General features: G+C 38.7%; 1 protein-coding gene across 4 annotated transcripts in view; it reads right to left on the bottom strand.

Moving 5' to 3' along the window:
• LOC119156531 (U2 snRNP associated SURP domain containing) overlaps nt 1–16990 on the bottom strand; it is a 46063-nt gene extending 29073 nt beyond the window's left edge. Inside the window, exons 1-10 of one of the 4 annotated variants that reach the window (XM_037406342.1) lie at nt 16877–16990; nt 9054–9101; nt 6074–6172; nt 4853–4967; nt 4418–4551; nt 3248–3289; nt 2402–2469; nt 386–480; nt 266–301; nt 76–158 (exon numbers count right to left, since the gene is read on the bottom strand). In XM_037406342.1, the coding sequence (XP_037262239.1) occupies nt 76–158; nt 266–301; nt 386–480; nt 2402–2469; nt 3248–3289; nt 4418–4551; nt 4853–4967; nt 6074–6172; nt 9054–9101; nt 16877–16921 (765 nt within the window). In that variant the 5' untranslated portion in view covers nt 16922–16990. The remainder of the gene's footprint in view (nt 1–75; nt 159–265; nt 302–385; nt 481–2401; nt 2470–3247; nt 3290–4417; nt 4552–4852; nt 4968–6073; nt 6173–9053; nt 9102–16876) is intronic. The other 3 variants (XM_037406338.1, XM_037406339.1, XM_037406340.1) reach the window with 3 other exon arrangements.
• Between the last annotated feature and the right edge of the window lie 396 nt (nt 16991–17386).

Here is a 17386-nt window from a genome sequence, read left to right as displayed (position 1 = left end):
GGAAACCTGCCACTAGAAAAAAAAATTGTGCGGACCCCAACATGCCAACACAGCACTCCTTGGCTACAATCTTACTTGAGGATTGATGTTTCCAAGATACAAATTTGTTGTGCTTGGATCTCCAACATCATGTGACCCTGGTGCGTAATCATCCAGCACTACAATAATGGAGGAAAAAAAAGAAAAAGAAAAAAAAAGAAGTCATAACACTTGCTATGCATTTAAGTAACAATACTATACTGAATGAGAAAAGAAACTGTATTACCACCAGATGATCTGTTTCTTCTTGAAGGAGCATCCACTGAATAAAGAGAAGAAAAATACATGTAATTTAGTCTACAAATTTCATAGCCCAGACACACATTAACAAAAACCATCTACTTACTTGAACGACGCTGGCCATCTGAATCTGACTGGGGTGGTTCAAAACGACTCAATCTACCTTTTGTTTTATGTCTTTCATCACGTTCCTCTTGTATTCTACAAAGCAAGTTTAACTTAAGTAACAATACCATTTTGAGATTTTCATTCTAAGATCTTCTATTAACTTCATAATTATAAGAATTTTTAATACTAAACAATGGGCTTGTCAAAAATTTCAAGTTGTCAGTATGTTTGATTTCTGTTTAATCAACTGGACTATATCTTCCAGAATTATTCCAGCTGCATGCTTCCTCATTCATATTGTCAGGTTGTTTTAATCTCAAACAAAATTTACTTAGTTTGAGAAGCAGTTTACAAGACCAGAAATAAGACCTGTGCTCTGAAAAAGTGACCCAAATTCCACGTCCAATTGCCAGAGATCCATCGACCATTCAAATGACTTTTAAAGATGCAACTAACTCCTTAGTGTCTATTTCTCCTCCTACCTTTTCCAAGCCTTATTCACGTAGGCTTGTCACCTTGTAGGGTGACAGACACCCCCATATGACTATTCTAGAACATACAGGATCTGGTCTCAGTTTACACCTCTGAGGATAGTACTCACATAAGTAACTATTTGGTTCCTTGTAGTCTGCCCTTAAACCCTGGTACGAAAATATAGTGTATCAGGAATACAAGGCTGTCAATCCATTTACATCAACTAATGAACTGAGAGCAGTGAAGTTCAGACACTACTCGCAGGAGCCATTTATGGACTTATAATGCAGTACCTATTGTTTTCTAATGCATACAGATTATTTTGTTTTCCATCTCTTAACATCAGGACAAATATATGGTACTCTGTTACACTCAATACATGTGCTGCTCTTTCTGTTTTATTACACATTCAGAATCTTTTTGAAGCATTACTCGGCTTAGTTTTAAAATTATGCAAGCTGAGGTACGTCTCCAAACTTGTAATTAAAGTTTTAGTTCTGCACTAATACAAGCTCAAATTCATACGACGACTCCTCTGGGTACAGTTTTAAAGACACTGAAAAAGCTTCTTATTCCTCCAGAGTCTGGCACACATTTCAATTTGCTACCAATCCGTTTGCTATATCCCCATCAAGAGAAAGGGCAACACCCAAAACCTGAACACCCTCATTCACGACAGTACCTACTTGTCTTGCTGTATCTTCACTAACTTTAATGAGGCATGAGACCATGTTAACAAGTGTTCTCATTTACAGGCTCACACTTGCAAATTTGTAACAGAACTGCATCCCAAGTTCCACTTGTAAGGATCATATTGACAGCAGCTGTCAAAGAAACAAACCTAGGTTTCCATTTTTTATCCTGGTTCAGATGGCTGGTTGATTCAATCATCAAAGCTTCTATTCACACCTAACTGATCCAAAAACCATCTCTGGTAGCTTTGGAAGCCAGTCATTCACTTAACTGGGATCTCTGAAACACTTTATGCATTTACATGTAATTTTTTTGGTTAATTGCTCTGGATTTTCTTCTGCTTTGGAAGGCAATACCAAACTCTTTCAAAGGTCACAATCAAACACGTCTGAAACGCAAAGAAATCCATTCATTTCAACAGAAACATATTTAAGCCAGCCATCATACTGGGCTTCTTTGGTTTGTTTTTTGGTAATTTTATAGCCTCCTGTCGATGCCTGATTTCAAAACAGAAGTACTCTTAATGATAGTGGTAAACATTTCCTATCACCAACCAGCATAAGAAAGGGCAGGACTATCATGAAATATCAAAGAACTAATTAGATGGGAACTGATTATCCAAACAAATCACAGACACCTATACCAAGCATCTACCAGCATGAGTTCAAACTCTGTTTAATCATCATTGTCATTGTTAAGTTAATACAACTCCACAAACATTTCAGGAAAAAACAAAATAACAGCCTGTTTTGGGAAACAGCTTAGCAAGAATAATCCTAAATATTGCCTGTAACAACAAAGTAAAAACCTCGCATCTTTATTTGCAGTAAAAACTAGGCAAACTTACTGCTTTAATTCTTCTTTAAAAAGTTCCAAATTACTCTTTTTCTTTTCCTTCTCCCCTTTCTTCAAAGGCTAAAATTAAAGATATATCAGCCAACATTTCAGCAGATAAAATGAACAAAAATAAAAATATGTATATAACAAAGTTTAAGATAATTTCCATGCATTTTTACCCGTAGCGTTCAAACCAAGTAAACTACAGGAGGGGGAAAAAAAAAAACCGAAACGAAACCAAAAGAAAACAGACTTGAAAACATTAAGACTGAGGGCTATCAAACACAAAGCTAGAAAATACAAAATTAAAGATAGCTTAAACTAAACTTTGTCTCATTATTACAGTGTAGCATGTGTGATCAAACACTCTCTCAACAACATACACATTTAAAATATCTGTGATGTATTTTGTCAGTTTGTTCCACTTAGAAACCTGGAACCTGACTACACCCCTAGCAAACTGTCATGCTCTAAATTCATGTGTGCACATATATATGTAAATTATTTTACATATATATATATTCAATTATTTTATCCACAGACAAACATTCTATGTGAAAAGAATTTCCCTGTCTTGCTCTCTTTCACATATAAATACAGGTCTGAAGAAACAGTTACTCTAAATAGTTCAAGATCCTCAGAAAATACACTCTTGAATGACAAAGAATATGGATATCGTAATACTACTTTTTTTACTGTAATATATGTACCTTAACTAACTCATGTGAACTGTTATCTTCAACAACATTGCTTTTATATAACCAAATTTAAATGAAAACGTTTCCAATAGGCAGACATACAAAATATTTATTGTGTTACACACTACAGCTTTGGAAAAACTGGACTTCCTACTCACCCCAGGCAAAGTTGTTTGTTTGTTTTTGTTTTTGGGGAGGGTCTGCCAAATAAATAAAATCATTTTTACCTCATTATCTTCAATCACCATTGGACAGGGCAAGTGAGTAAACTGATTGCATTACTTGATAAGTATTTATGACAAATTTGAAAAGCAGTAATATTCTTACAGTATAAACACTTGCATATGACAAAACAGAACTCAGCATAATAAAAAATGCTACAATTAATTTCTGTAACTATAGAGCTTTACATACAATGAAAATCAAAACTGCCATTCAATACTATCCCACTAGTCTAAATCTGAGGTTTGTTTAAAGCTGAAGGGAGGCTAGGATAGGATTACCCATGATTATCACATTACATCTCATCTCCCACCTTAACAGGCAGTATCATGTTTCGCTTAGCTTAAAAATTGTAGTAAGCTCTATTGAAAGACCTTTTATGATGCCCAAGACATTAATTACACATTACACATACACAATAGTAACAGTAATCATATGTAACTATCACTTTAACTTGAAGACTAAATTTGTTCATAATATTTCCATTACTTTTTATGATGAAATCTCAGTTTTAACAACAAAAAAAACAGAAAGAAGAGTATCAAACCACGCAGAAGTCAAAATAAATAAAAACAAGGTGTTCAGTTTCAAAAATGTGCAAGTTCTGTAGCTTATTTGTTTCAACTCACAGAGCTAAAGGGACTTCTCAAATACCATCACAAAAAAAATCCTCACCAAGAAGAATTTGGATCAATGCAAAGGTATTTTTTTATTATTAAGTTATAAAAACCTAAAACCAGATGGCAGCAAGAAGAATTGCTTCTAAAACGTCACAAATTCTAGGGACTGGAGATACTATTATGTTGCAATGGTCACTAAATCTGTATTCATGAGAAGTCCACCTCAATTAGCATGAACACCGTAAAAACATACAGCAGCCAAATCAAAGTGCGGTACTAGGTACATCATACCGCATACAGGGCTACTGGACCTCTGCATTTCATCCTCTTGTTATTTGCTATGGGACTAAGCAAATGAAAATTTCCACCTTTTTTTATTATGCGATAAAAGCTGATAAAACTACTCTGCAAGATCACACAGACCTTTTTCTAAGCACTTCTAAATGCTTCCTAAGTGTGGGATTAATATTCAAATAAGAAACTTACAGGTTTTTTGGTTTCTATCATTAAGAGGGATGGAGGCTTCTCATTAGACGGTTGGCTTGGTTGATTTTTTTGATCTGAAAATCGCGATGAAGGCTTATAGATTTTACCCCGTTTTTCATCTGTTTCATGCTCCTCTGAAATTAAAGGCAAATTAAAAACAAATTGTATTAAATAATGCTGCACAACACTTTATTAGAAAGAATGCTGTTCTTTAGTCTCGTTCATTCAATTCAGTACATTGTTTCATTTAAAAAGAAGATAATACAAACTTCTTGTCATTTAACATGTTTTAATATGAAGAAAAAGAACAAAGATTAGGAATTTTAAAAACAAAGCATTTTTTCCTCTGAAGTTTAAAAGACAAATCATGCCACATGATCTTCATATTTACTCAAAGCCAAATGATGCACTACCCCCAAAAAATGATTCATATACCTTTAGATGCGTTAACGATTCCTCCTCTTACAAACGTTTTCACTTTATTACCATCACTTCCTTCAAAGGCAGCAAGGAATTCTTCATAAATTTCTGCAGCAGCCTTCTCATCCTCCTACACAGCAAATGTTAATCTATTTACTATCATCACAGAACAACTTTCAATAGACAGTTATTCTTAAATTAGCTATGTGACATTCCTTTTTATTTTCTAGAGTTCCTGCTACAAACTGCATCAACTGCATTCAATTTTAGATAAGAATTCAAATTTCTGAGAAATGTGGGAAGAACACAACACAATGAAGAAAATAAGGCCCGTATGCTTAAATATGACTGTTCATTTACAAGCATTTATATGGCAATTTAACATTCAGAAGATGGCAAACAGAAAAGATCATATGAAAAACCAGCATTATGAGACTGGAGCTTGGCTGACCTAACTATCAGAGAAAAGTACGTATTCCATCTTACCCATTACAATCAACCCATGTGACTGAAGGAAATTAACAACAGGATCACCTGTAGGTATTTCCCAATGAAGAAGTTAATTCAATGACTTAATAAATTTGAGCCAGACGCTAAATTTAGCAGTACTGTTTCCTTAGGCTAGTACTTGCAACAACCTAGCAGGAGATAGCCCACTGAAATGTAGTAAGAGTTGTGCGTGTAGAGTTCAAAGCCCAAAATTTCCAAAACTTCCACCTTACCAACCATAAGCTACATATTTCCTAAAACCTGGACCACTTCTCATGATCCTAAAATTCAGTGTCAAATTTTAATGTTTTTATTAAATTCAAATGAAGTCATCAGACAAAAATATGTTCTACAGAATAACAAGGATGCATACTGAAACCATTTCATGGACGACAGGTACTCTTTCTAATTAACTGAAATCCAATGATAGAGAGCAAACAAAGAACAGAAAATAACCTAAGGTGACAGCTGTCCTCAATTTGAACAATGCAACAATCAATGGATTGTTGTAATTCAGTATTTCAGGAAGCCAGAGAACTTGATTTCTCACATAGAAGGAAAGAAGCAAGCCTCTCTCCCTCTCTCTTAATGCCCCGAACAAATTAAACATGTAAAATACAGTTCACTTTCATCCTCGGAAAGCTACAATTATCAAAACAAAGAACTGTTGTGGTAAAGCTGTCTAATCTAAAATCAAACTTACTTCAGCTCTACATACAAAGTAAAGTTTTCATTGTCTACCATTACCTTCTTTTTTAATTCTTCTTGCTCCTTCTTGCTCAGAGTCCTTTTGGCAGCACTCATTTTGCCAATACTGAATGCTTTAAGTTTGCTTTCCATTAGAGGCTGCAAAAGGAGTAAGAAAACAAACATTAAAACTGTTTACAAAACAATTACAACAATGTTACTCTTCACCTTAGTCTAGATGAAAAACTTCCTACTTGAAGCACTTAACCTAAACAAAATATAAGGCTCTCTCTGAACTTGCCATTATCTAATGCAACCAAAAAATTCAAATCTACGGTTTTTTTTAAAAACAAATCATCCTTCATTTAATGAGAAAGCTTTTAATACACCATTCAAACACAGCTGAAATCTGAAGGGTACTTCCTGTAAGAGCTTGGAGATTTTATCACTACACAACACAGTTTCTAAACCTTTGGAAATACATGCTTTGCACTACAGTTCCTTTTTGATCACTGCAATTACTGGGGGGGGGGGGGGAGATGGGACACGACCCCAAAAAACACAAACAACAAAACCAATAGTTCTTGAAGCTTTTCTGACTGTTTTGCTCAAAAGAACACTTGCACAAGGTATAACTGACAAACAAAAGGGATGCTAAATTTCATCTGTACTTCAAGGTTAAGTGTAATATTTTTGCACACAGAAGAAAACACATTCTTGAGGTTTTCATCTACCAGCTAAATAAAACTAAAGATCTCACATTTAGCTCCTACATTTTAGAAAAAATAGAAAGCTCCTCTTTCTATTTCAGGTAATTTAACTCCACTCCTCCCTTCTTGAAACCCTGATGAAGGAAGAATTCCACAAAACAGTTATTTCTGGAGTGTATGAAAGGAGAATTCTTAAGATTCTACTTAGGTAGTTAACAGATGGTAAAGCATTGAGAGGAAAGACAACAGCATTAAGACCATGTTCAAAAGACATGGGCAATGTGAAGGAAAGGAGAGAAAAGATAAGAAACTTCTCTGGAAACTCCTAGCTTAAAAAAATCAGCACAAGAACAAGAAAAAAAATACTCAGAAAAGCAAAACATAAGCTATTAGCCTTTACCTTCAAAATATTTTTGATGCCCTTACACAGTGATGCTTAAAACTACCACTTCTGCAATGACAGTTCTTTACAGAAAAATCAGTTCAATTTAATTAAACATCAAGAGAAATAAGGTGAACTGTTGTATTATTAAAAAAAAATAAATCAGATGCCAACTGCAAAATCAGTTTCCTCTGAAATAATTTTCTTTGTAAAGTTTTACTTCTAGTATCAGCTTCCTATTCAGAATTCTTTACATATGAAAAAGCACTGTGAAAAACAATGGTTTGAAATATTTTCAGTTTATAATCCTTGTTTAGTATCACAAACACCTCTTAGATCTGTGCCAAGCATATGACCAAAAGAGCTCATATTTCTTTGAAAAATGTTCCCTACTTCTTCATTAAAAAAGAAACCTATATGTTACAAATTACTGCAGTGTTGTCTGCAGAGTTATCTGGTTTACATGGCACTACGTTTGTCAACGCAAAGCTGCTATGACAGGTTTATCAGGAGCTTTTAATGCATCTGTGTGTTTTTAAAGTTAATAAAATCCAATTTTCCTCTTGTCTGAAAGACAGCTTACATTTCACTATGACAAACCCTATACAACCCTTGGCAAAACAGGGGCATATTGCTATGGCACAGCAATGCAGACAAAACAAATACCACACCCCTACCCAAGGCTTATCCTGTCATCAAAAATTGATCTCTCCCAGTAATGTTACAGGATACCTGCAGCTACAAGAGTTCTGGCACTAAGATCTCTTCAGTTTAGAAAGGGTCTCAGGAAGAAAAACAAACAAAATGCCACCTTCAAAGTTGCTGGAGCAGTATTAAGTTAATAGAATTGAACTAGTTTATGGCTGCTAGTTACATTCTAGTAGGCAATTGTAACATTAACCATATGCAGCTTCACAGAATTCCTAACAGAACTATACAAAACTTGAAGGCCTTCCTCCTTTAAAAAACTGGAAAATAACACAGTGAAAAGGGTAAAGCAAATGATGGAAGCAAAGAGAAAACCACTTCTAGATGAGTAATCAAACCACTGTATGAAAGCAAACTCCCATTAAACATAACACTGCATTGACTACAAGAAGGCACAAAGTACTGAAATCCCTGTTCCATCAACAACACAAAATACTCAGAACAGATTTAACAGTAATTTTTCAAATTGTAGCAAGTAAAGCAAATCAGTCAAAAGCACCTACTTTATGAAAAGTTTCTGCTGTCACAACTTGAATAATGTTATCTTATAAGCAATTTAACAGCTGGTAATTGACTTTTTCACATACAAAATCAATTTGAAATCTTGAGGAAAATCCAAACCACAGAATGAACTGTCTGATACTAACACTTGGTTTGGCTCCTGCTGCCTGTTTTCATTTTAGCTCAGAAATAGGTAAGCCTTCAAGCAACACACCAACCACATGACCAAGCAAAGGTCTCTTTGCCCTCCACACAGCAGGGGGAAGACTAGGTATTTATTCTTACCTTTTGCTTTAAGTATATTCTATTAGGAAGAAAAAATAAGATGAAATCAGGGCCACACTATCTTATTTTTGAGAAGCCAACTGTATACAAAAAGACGTACTATACCATAATACACAGTGGCTCCTATGATTAATCACCTTGTATGTTGAACTATTCCTCCGTATAAGAATAAACACGTAGAGTCCTTACAGCTTCGTTCTGTTCTGTTATGAATGCAATATCATGCAGCAGAACTTCCTACACTAGTGGCTGTTTGAAAGTTTCAAGAATATTTTTAGACATGAAAATCAATGGTTCATTTCAAACACCTACAGATTAGATACCCAATGCACCAGAGTCTGCCTGCAGCAAGTAGTTTTCTTTAGAGAACAGGCCTATTTTGAGTTTGTGGGACTGGTTGGATTTTTTTGTTTGGGGTTGGGTTTTATTTTGTTTTAAAATATTTTGGACTTACATGTGTATCAGCAGATCCAGTGGTGTGTACTGCATCTGGCACCCTGACCTGAAGAGAGAATGAAGTGGATGTGAGGCACAGAAAAACAAACAGACAAACAACCTTTGGTTTTTTCAGTCAGTTCTTCAAATGCAATTTTCATTTCAACTTCAATGTCCAAATACACAAGAACAAAGATGCATGTGATGTATTTTAATGATGCATCTGAACAGGGTCACAACATAAAAAAATGTCAATATAGGGCAAAAAAGGGATTAAAGATAGACTGCTCTTGCTACCATTAAAAACATTAAATTTCCACAGCTGGATTTTATAAACATGCCACTACCACCACTGCAAGGAAAAAAAATTAGGTTTGTTACAACAAATCTGCAAGAGTTGTCATGAAAGGCTGTTAAAAGGTTACACAGAGTGTTTGATTGTATTTGCCTCACTACAAAATCATTTGCAGAACTGTTCTTAGTATGTCGTGCATCGATGGAAGCTGGCCACCTTAAGAACACCAAGTCCAATTTGTATGTACACATTAACATTATTACTTTAAACTGGAATTGAACTTAAACACATAAACCAGTGTATATACAAAATTTGCATAGGCTGCTTTTAAAGTAAGATTTTTAAATCAGTTTCAGTGATGGAGAACACTCCAACATATTTTTAAATTACATAATGCCCAGATTTCAGAAAACCTCACTGACATGACATCTACTATTAAGACATTGCTGCCTGATGCACAATTCATAATCTAAATTGAAATTTACAACAAAATAAAACCTTTTCATTAGCTAAAATATGTTCATTAATTACAGAATATTAGCAGTTCTTATTACCAGGAATTTACAGTTTCTACCAGGAACAGTAATATATGGTGTTCCACCTCCAGTCTTCCAAAACGGACAAGCACCAAACGCTACTCTAGAAGATAATTTACTAGACCTCATTTTCATTTTGCATCATGCTTTTTCATCAACTAAGATAAAGACATTTGTCTTTGCATAAGTATATTCCCATGTTTTACAGTCAAATCAAATTAGAAAAAATGGCAGACAGCACTTCAAGAACCAGAATAAATCCACAAAGGTAAAGAGAGTCACAAAGGTACAACCCTTAAAAAAGGAGAAGCAAAAGGCTCCTAGGAATATGTTTGGAGTTTTTTCCAGAAAGAGAAAGGGGGGGGAAAAAACCCAAACAAAATAAACAGATTGTCTTACTCTCAAGGACCTCCCAAACCCACTTACCTGAAAAACTATACATTATTCACAAGGCGTAACTTTGCACAGAGGCTAATAAAAGGTTTAGTTCACATGTACCAGTAGCAGTTCATTAAACTTAAACTACATGTGAAGGCAAGTATCACACAAGCATCTTCTGCTAATACTACTTCCTGCAAACTTTTCCTCTGTATTTGGTGCTGGATTTTTTCGTGATTCACAACTGCCTATCAGTAACCTTTATCCACAGAACAGTTATCCACAGTTCTACACACTGTAAAAATGCAGCTTAAGGAAATGTGTCCTTCCCCAGAGAGTTTACAGATGTATAGCATAACATCACACAGATACAATAAAGACACTGTGCAAAAGAATTTTGGAGCTTGAAAACAGCATTCTTCCTGCTGCCAGTTACCACCCTGGGGCAACCAATACATCAGTTACAATGCCACCGTTAAAAAAATAAAATAAAAAAAAGAAAGTTTCAGACCTGCAGTTAAACAGATAAATCTTAAAGGTGGACTAATACAACGCCATCTGCCTTACTGTACTGACAGAGTCCAAGACCTAGCACGGCTTGGGGGAAGGAGGCTGTTCGGCAACAGGAAGATGAAAAGACCACTTCTCAATTCTCTACATCCGTTTCATTTATAGAAGTTTAGGAAAGTGACACTTTCTAACAGGGATGGGTGCCAAAGCTGCTTCTACAGGGAGGACAACAAACAAGGCACCACACAGTAACAAACAGTACCAATGCTCAGTACAATGACACTTAACACAATATCCTGAGGAAAAACATTAAAAAAAAAAAGTAACAAGACACTAAATCTGTTTCTCCAGCAACAGAGCAGATGAAACTCGTTGGAAAGGCTTTAGATATATGGTAGCACACAAAGATTCTGCAGACTAACAGCAGGAAAAGCAGGCCAGTGATGAAAAAAGTCTGTAAGTTGCTGAGCTAGAAGCGCAGGGGTGCTCCCCAACCCATCAACAGGGACCATGGCACTGTGGAGCAAGCCACCCTGAACATAAGCCAAGAAACAGAATTTCTAAGGTGCACTCTAAAATCTTCTAAAAGCAGTTTTAGCTTTTAGACCAACCCTATCCCACAGCAACTAGCTGCTCTGCAGAGCCACATTATTGTCCTCCTTAAACAGTTTTTATTTTTAAGGTCTTCTCTTCTCATGTATAAATTTAGTTCATCCCTTTGCTACTGCCTCTGACCATCCAAGCAACTGTACCGACAAAGCACAGGATTAAGTGATCTTGACAAAATTATGCATTGCTATCCGCCAGTTTCTAAATAGCAGTTATTAACAAAGCTAATTCTCACAGCACTGCACTTTGCATCCACCTATCACTTGGACAAAGGGTCCATTTTGTTTCCTTATGAGGTATACCAGCCAAGTTGACTCAGCAGAATCACAGTGCCTTTCTAACATTCACAGAGAGGAGCATTTCAGATGTTGCCCACCTGTGTAGAAACCTGGAACATGATTCTTTTTTCCTCTTCTCATCATGTTTTATTAGCTCAACTGAACTAACTGTTGAAACATACATACCCAAAGCTCTGTCCTGCACCTAACAATGTCTGAGATGTGAGGATAGCTCCTTCATATTCAAAACGCTGACAGAAAAAAAAAGTGCGATGAGTCCATCTTTCAGTCATTGCCAGCATAAACAATGTACAAATGTCTTCTTAATCCCAATTCACTGCCTCTACCACTCTGCACGAAACCTATTTTTTTCTTATTTTTTTTTCCTAAACCATACTATTTTCCATCTGAATCACTTTTAACTGCACAGGTCCCTCAAAGAGTAGTGCCAACATAACTGAAGTAGCAATCCAGGCTGCTGAAATGGCATTCCAGTAAAATACGGCCCTGACAAACCACAGTCTTGGAGGTCAGGTTGCTCAAAGTTCCATTACTGAGTCTAGCCAAGTTTACTCGACCTTCAAAAGAAACAAAAAAACAAAAAACCTCAAAAAACCTTCAAAGGACCATACAAATAAGATTTATAACAAATTCCTATAAGAAAGCCAAAGCAGAGAGCCCTCCCTCAGATCCTGATGTTTAAATTTTATTCCAGCTTCATGACAGCTTCCAAAGAAAACAGAGAAGAGACAACTGTTCCCTCAAATCTTTCTGCCAGCAGTGCAAGTGCCCACAAGTCCAGCTCTTAATAGTTTCTCCAAATTTAACAATCTCTCAGTAAAACTGGCATGATCATATTATTTCACAAATATTTAAAATATGCTGTCTATAATAAGCAAACTTTTTTTTAAATTAATACTGATGCCATATAGTAGAACAACAAACAAAAGCACAACAGCTGCCAATAAAACCCAGGAGACAATCCTTGGCCTTCCAAATGCTGAATATTTTTACAACTGTAATGGCTACAACTTAAAACATAAATAAAAGCCCTGCTGCTGCAGAAACTAACGGCTTCATGGTAAAGTATTTATGAGAAACTCTGGTGTAAGACACTGCAGCCCTATTTCAACACCTTCCATTGACTGTGCCCCCATACTGGGCAGCTGGTCACACTGAATTAGATAACTTTTCCCGATCTAATGGACTACCTAGAAAAGACAGTTAGGGGAGGCTCAGCCAAACCAGCTTTCAGTTCATAGCAGGCCCCTCCCCCCCAAAAAAAAGATCATGCCAAATCAACTAAACATGACAATGTTCAGAAAAGTAGCTAAAGCTGGGACTGGTTTGTGTCAGCACTGATACCAAGGAAAAGCAAATGGAATCACTGCTTAAACCAAGAAGTTAAAGTCCAAGAAAAGCAAGGAGGTTTCCAGCCAGCTTGTCTTTTTTATTCTCCCTTTCTCTATCAAACTTCTAAAAAAAACAAATGCTTGCAAACACCTGCAAATTATTTTATAGCTAATCTATTTACTCTTTAAATTTACTGGCATAGTGCATATTTATATTATTCACTATTTAATTAGACATCACTTGCAGACTCAAAAGTAAATGGAAAACAGTTCTCTCCAAAGTACTTGCAAGGAATGCTATTCCTTTACAACCTTAAACTCAGACGAACAGGAACTGCCAACATTTAACTTTCTACTGCTAGAGGGGAAATAAGGAAGAGAGCTCCTTTAAGCTTCCATTAACAGGAACACACGCCTCTCCTGCCTCTGGACACCAGCTGACCAACAACAGGGAAAGTTAAGATCATGAGCTTCACCATTCTGCAAATGCTACATACAACTATAATTCACCACACGTACAGATTTATGTTGCCACTCTTCATACACTTCAACCTACCAAGGAAAGCTGCCCATTCACAAGCAAGTAGTTACCGTCCTTCAACATTTAATGAACACATAACTTACTCAAAAGCCTGAGAAAAGCATTTAAAATTAAGGAATGTTGTTAAAACATTTTTTTAGAATGACAAAGGGAAACCCACAGCTTGGTCCAAGTAGATAATCTCTTCTGCCACATGGTACCCAATTTATACAGCATTATATGTAAAGAGCAGCAGACATGCAATATAGTCACTACTTTCAGAAGATACAATACAAAAATAGAAGAGTCATTGAGCAACTAAGATTTCATTACATCAAGATAATAACTGAACATAAACAGTATCTGCCATTTCAGAACCATACCCTACACTGATCTCCTGTGCAGTCTCTACTTTCTCTCCCTTAATTTTGTCACTCTTTACTGTTTAGACTTCTGGAAGCCTCAAGCACGTATCTTGCTATCCTAATCTCAAAGTGACAAAGGAATAGATGATGCTTTTGCAACACATTTCACATTGGAGCCTCTCCAACTTATTTAGAAGCTGACAGAACCATAAAAAGCAGCTACCACCACAGCGACACAAGCAAGGGGTGCTCCTAGACCCAGACTGTCTCCAGCGATGGTTTTCAAACAGTGAATCGAACAGGCAATGCCTAGCTGAAGTAAGCTTGATTTTACACTATAAAACAAAGTTAACTGGCTAGACCTTCAAAATCAGTACTTGGACACTAAGACTGAAGAACAGACACCACCCATTCTGAAGGGGAGAAACCGTATCTTACTCTAAGTGTTAAAGCCTTCAACCACTATGCCACAGCTTTTCACAGAACACAGAAAACAAAATGTCACTGTGTCTTCCCCAGGAGGTAGGCTAGAAGCCAGCAACGGCACATCTTGGAACTGTCTGAAACATATCCTATGGAGTCTATGAGACATATTTGTTTTGCAAGTACAATTACTCTTGTAACTTGCAAACACAATGCACCAAAAGAAATTGAGTCTAAAACTTCAACATTTAATTATTTAATTTTTTAGATGTATTTAAAAAAATAAAAATGTTTGACAAATAATTACTTTAAGAAATTGAGCAAAATGGTTATTTGCTTAGATTGTTAAATCATAAACATTTTCATGCAGGCTGAACTAAACCCACAAATTTTTATCCTTGCATGAATAAATTAATTACAAAAATTAGAATATTACTAATTTCAGTACCATTGTGTCATATTTCTTTCTGCAAACATCTGGAAAGCATTTCTATGGATATACATATTGCAAACATTCATGAAATCACACACACACACACACAAAAAGACACCACATACACCCCATTCCCCCAAAGAAAGCTGAAGTTAACAGAAATAAATCCCAAGAGCTAAGCGTATCATCGTTTTAATCTTTTTCCACCAAAACCATTCTCATGGATCCAGGTACATACTATCACTATTTTCTCTGGCACATAAAATAATAGCAACAATACAAAACAAGAAAGATCTAAAATATAAAGCACAGGGAAAAGACTACTGGAAACACAGCATATACATCTAGAGTAAGAGGAAACTGAGGGGCAAGGGAAAACTGCATGAAGATGGCAGGATAAAGGACTTCAGCAACAGGCCTCGACAGATGAATGAACGTTTGATTTTACATTCTCTAGTAGCCCCACTGACTTCAATGGGATGGATGACTTACTAAGGAGAGTTAAGTGTCTGCACATAGCTCTGCAGAACTAAGATCTAGGACTGAAAAGAATTCTTATAAATGAAGTATTACTGTATATTAAAAAAAAACAATATTATCAGTACAGAAATAGTAAATGACAAACCAAAAAAAGTCTATGATGCAACTGTGAAAAGAAAGGGATCACATCTGGGTTGGTTTTGTGTACCATGTTATCAGTTGCAGTAATCAATATTTAAATTATTATTCTGTATCTAATTATACTTGAAATCCCAGGACGTCTTATTCCCTGGAAGCCATTCTCCATAAATTAAGACCTACTTTAAGTAGTAAGGTTTTCTGTCCAGCTCTTACTTGCAGTTCCAAGCCAAAGGCAAGATCCAGTGAAACGTTTCCTGGCAATATTTGGAATAGATCATAAAAGGGAAACTAAAATAAAACTCTCCTACTCTAATAACACCAACTGGGTAAACATGCAAAGGCTCTTGGTAACTACATTCCAGCTAGTTTCCTAGCAGCTAAAAAAAAAACCAAAAAAAAAAAAACCACCCAAACCAAAAAAACTCTGTTTTAGCTGAATACAAAAACGGGTAAAAACTATTAATCTATGTAGCACTGGCAATTCCTGAGACAAAATACGGCTTCTCCCTTGACCGATTTACACACTCACCCCTAAACAACCCCTCCACCCCACCCCCCCAAAAAAAACAAAACCCCACACCAAAAACCAGAAGATTTATATACTTCTGTCCTAAAACCTGCAACAAGGTGAGTGAAAGGGAGTGTCGCTAATCGCCGATTCTCATACCATTAGCTGCCAGATCGTCCCTCAAACCGGCTCACCCTCACCTCCCCTGGCAGGAGAGGCGCTCAGGGAGCAGGCGGCTCTGTGCTGCTCCTGCCCGCAGCCAGCCAGGCGCTGGCTCCAGCGCACTGCTCTGGACAAGTTTGCCGGAACTCCGCACTACCTTGGACTTGTGGTCTGCAAATCCAACAGACCGAAATTACAGGAAGTAGAGAAGGCACAATCAAAAGAGCAGGGAACGCCACGGTGATCTTGTGAAATTTGTAATTTCACTGGTAAATCGAAAGAACACACTTGCATCTCAAATGGTCGCTTTCCGTCACATTCGCAAGTTGGACACTAAGCCCACGTGAGCTTCGGCCCATGGTGGGATCAGGTCTCCCACCACGACCGAAATTAAACACGTACACGGCCAGGGGTAAGACCCGACCATTAACCAGCTGTCCGCACCCGAAAGCGGGGATACGCCGGTCAGAGGAGGCCGCCCCGCGCCCGCGGTTACAGCGCGCTCCGCCGGGCCCCGCGCCAACCTCCCCGCACTCCTCCGCCGGGGGAACGGGGACGCGAGGAGGCCGCTGCTGCCAGCCTGCGGTGGAAACGTGCCCACGGTGGTCCTGGGGAGCGGGGATGCCCCGCGAGAGGCCCGGGCCCGCCGCACCGCCCCCTTCCCGCCTCCCCACCCCCTCCCGGGGCCCGCAGTCACCCCGGGCACAGAGCAGGGACGGAGCAGGCCGCGCCGCCCGCGCCTCGTCGCACCGCCACTCCCGGGCACCGCTGCCGCGCCAGCGAGCGGCGGCCATGCCCTCAGGCGGCGGAACGGGCCGGCGGGCCGCGGGCCGCCCCGCGGAACGGCCTCACCTTCCCACTGGCTTTCTGCGAGCCGCTGGGCGCCTTGTCCGCCATCTTGCCTCTCCCCTCGCTCAGCCCTGGCGGTGAGGAAGCGAGCGTCGATCCCACCGAGCCCGCGAGCGGAGGGCGGGAAGTTGATGGCCGAGCCGCCGATGGGGCGGCCTCCGCCGGGGCGGGGCGCCTCCCGTCCCCGCGCGATGTGCGGTGTGCGGTTGGTGTGCGGCCCTTCGTCCCCGGCGGAGTGCGTGTCTGTGCGGAGCCTCTTGCTCTCACACGAGCAAAGGAAAACCCGCGCGGGGTCGCTAGGCCACCCAAATCTGCCTAGCTACCAGCTGCGGTGAGGCAGGCGGGGGCAGGCAGCCCGCGGCGGGAGGCCGCGCTCGCCCGACATCCCGCGGTGCCGGGGCAGAGCGCAGGCATGGGCCGGGCACCGGCGTGGCGCGCCGGGGGGCACCGGCAGCTCTCCGGCCCGTGCGAGGACAGGCGGACCCGCGGGAGGAACCCTGACGCCAGGAGCCG

The sequence above is a fragment of the Falco rusticolus genome, chromosome 13 (genome assembly GCF_015220075.1).
Source record: "Falco rusticolus isolate bFalRus1 chromosome 13, bFalRus1.pri, whole genome shotgun sequence".
NCBI classification, from domain to species: domain Eukaryota; kingdom Metazoa; phylum Chordata; class Aves; order Falconiformes; family Falconidae; genus Falco; species Falco rusticolus.
Note: the sequence above shows the minus strand (reverse complement) of the source record. Positions and strands in the feature narration are given on the sequence as shown.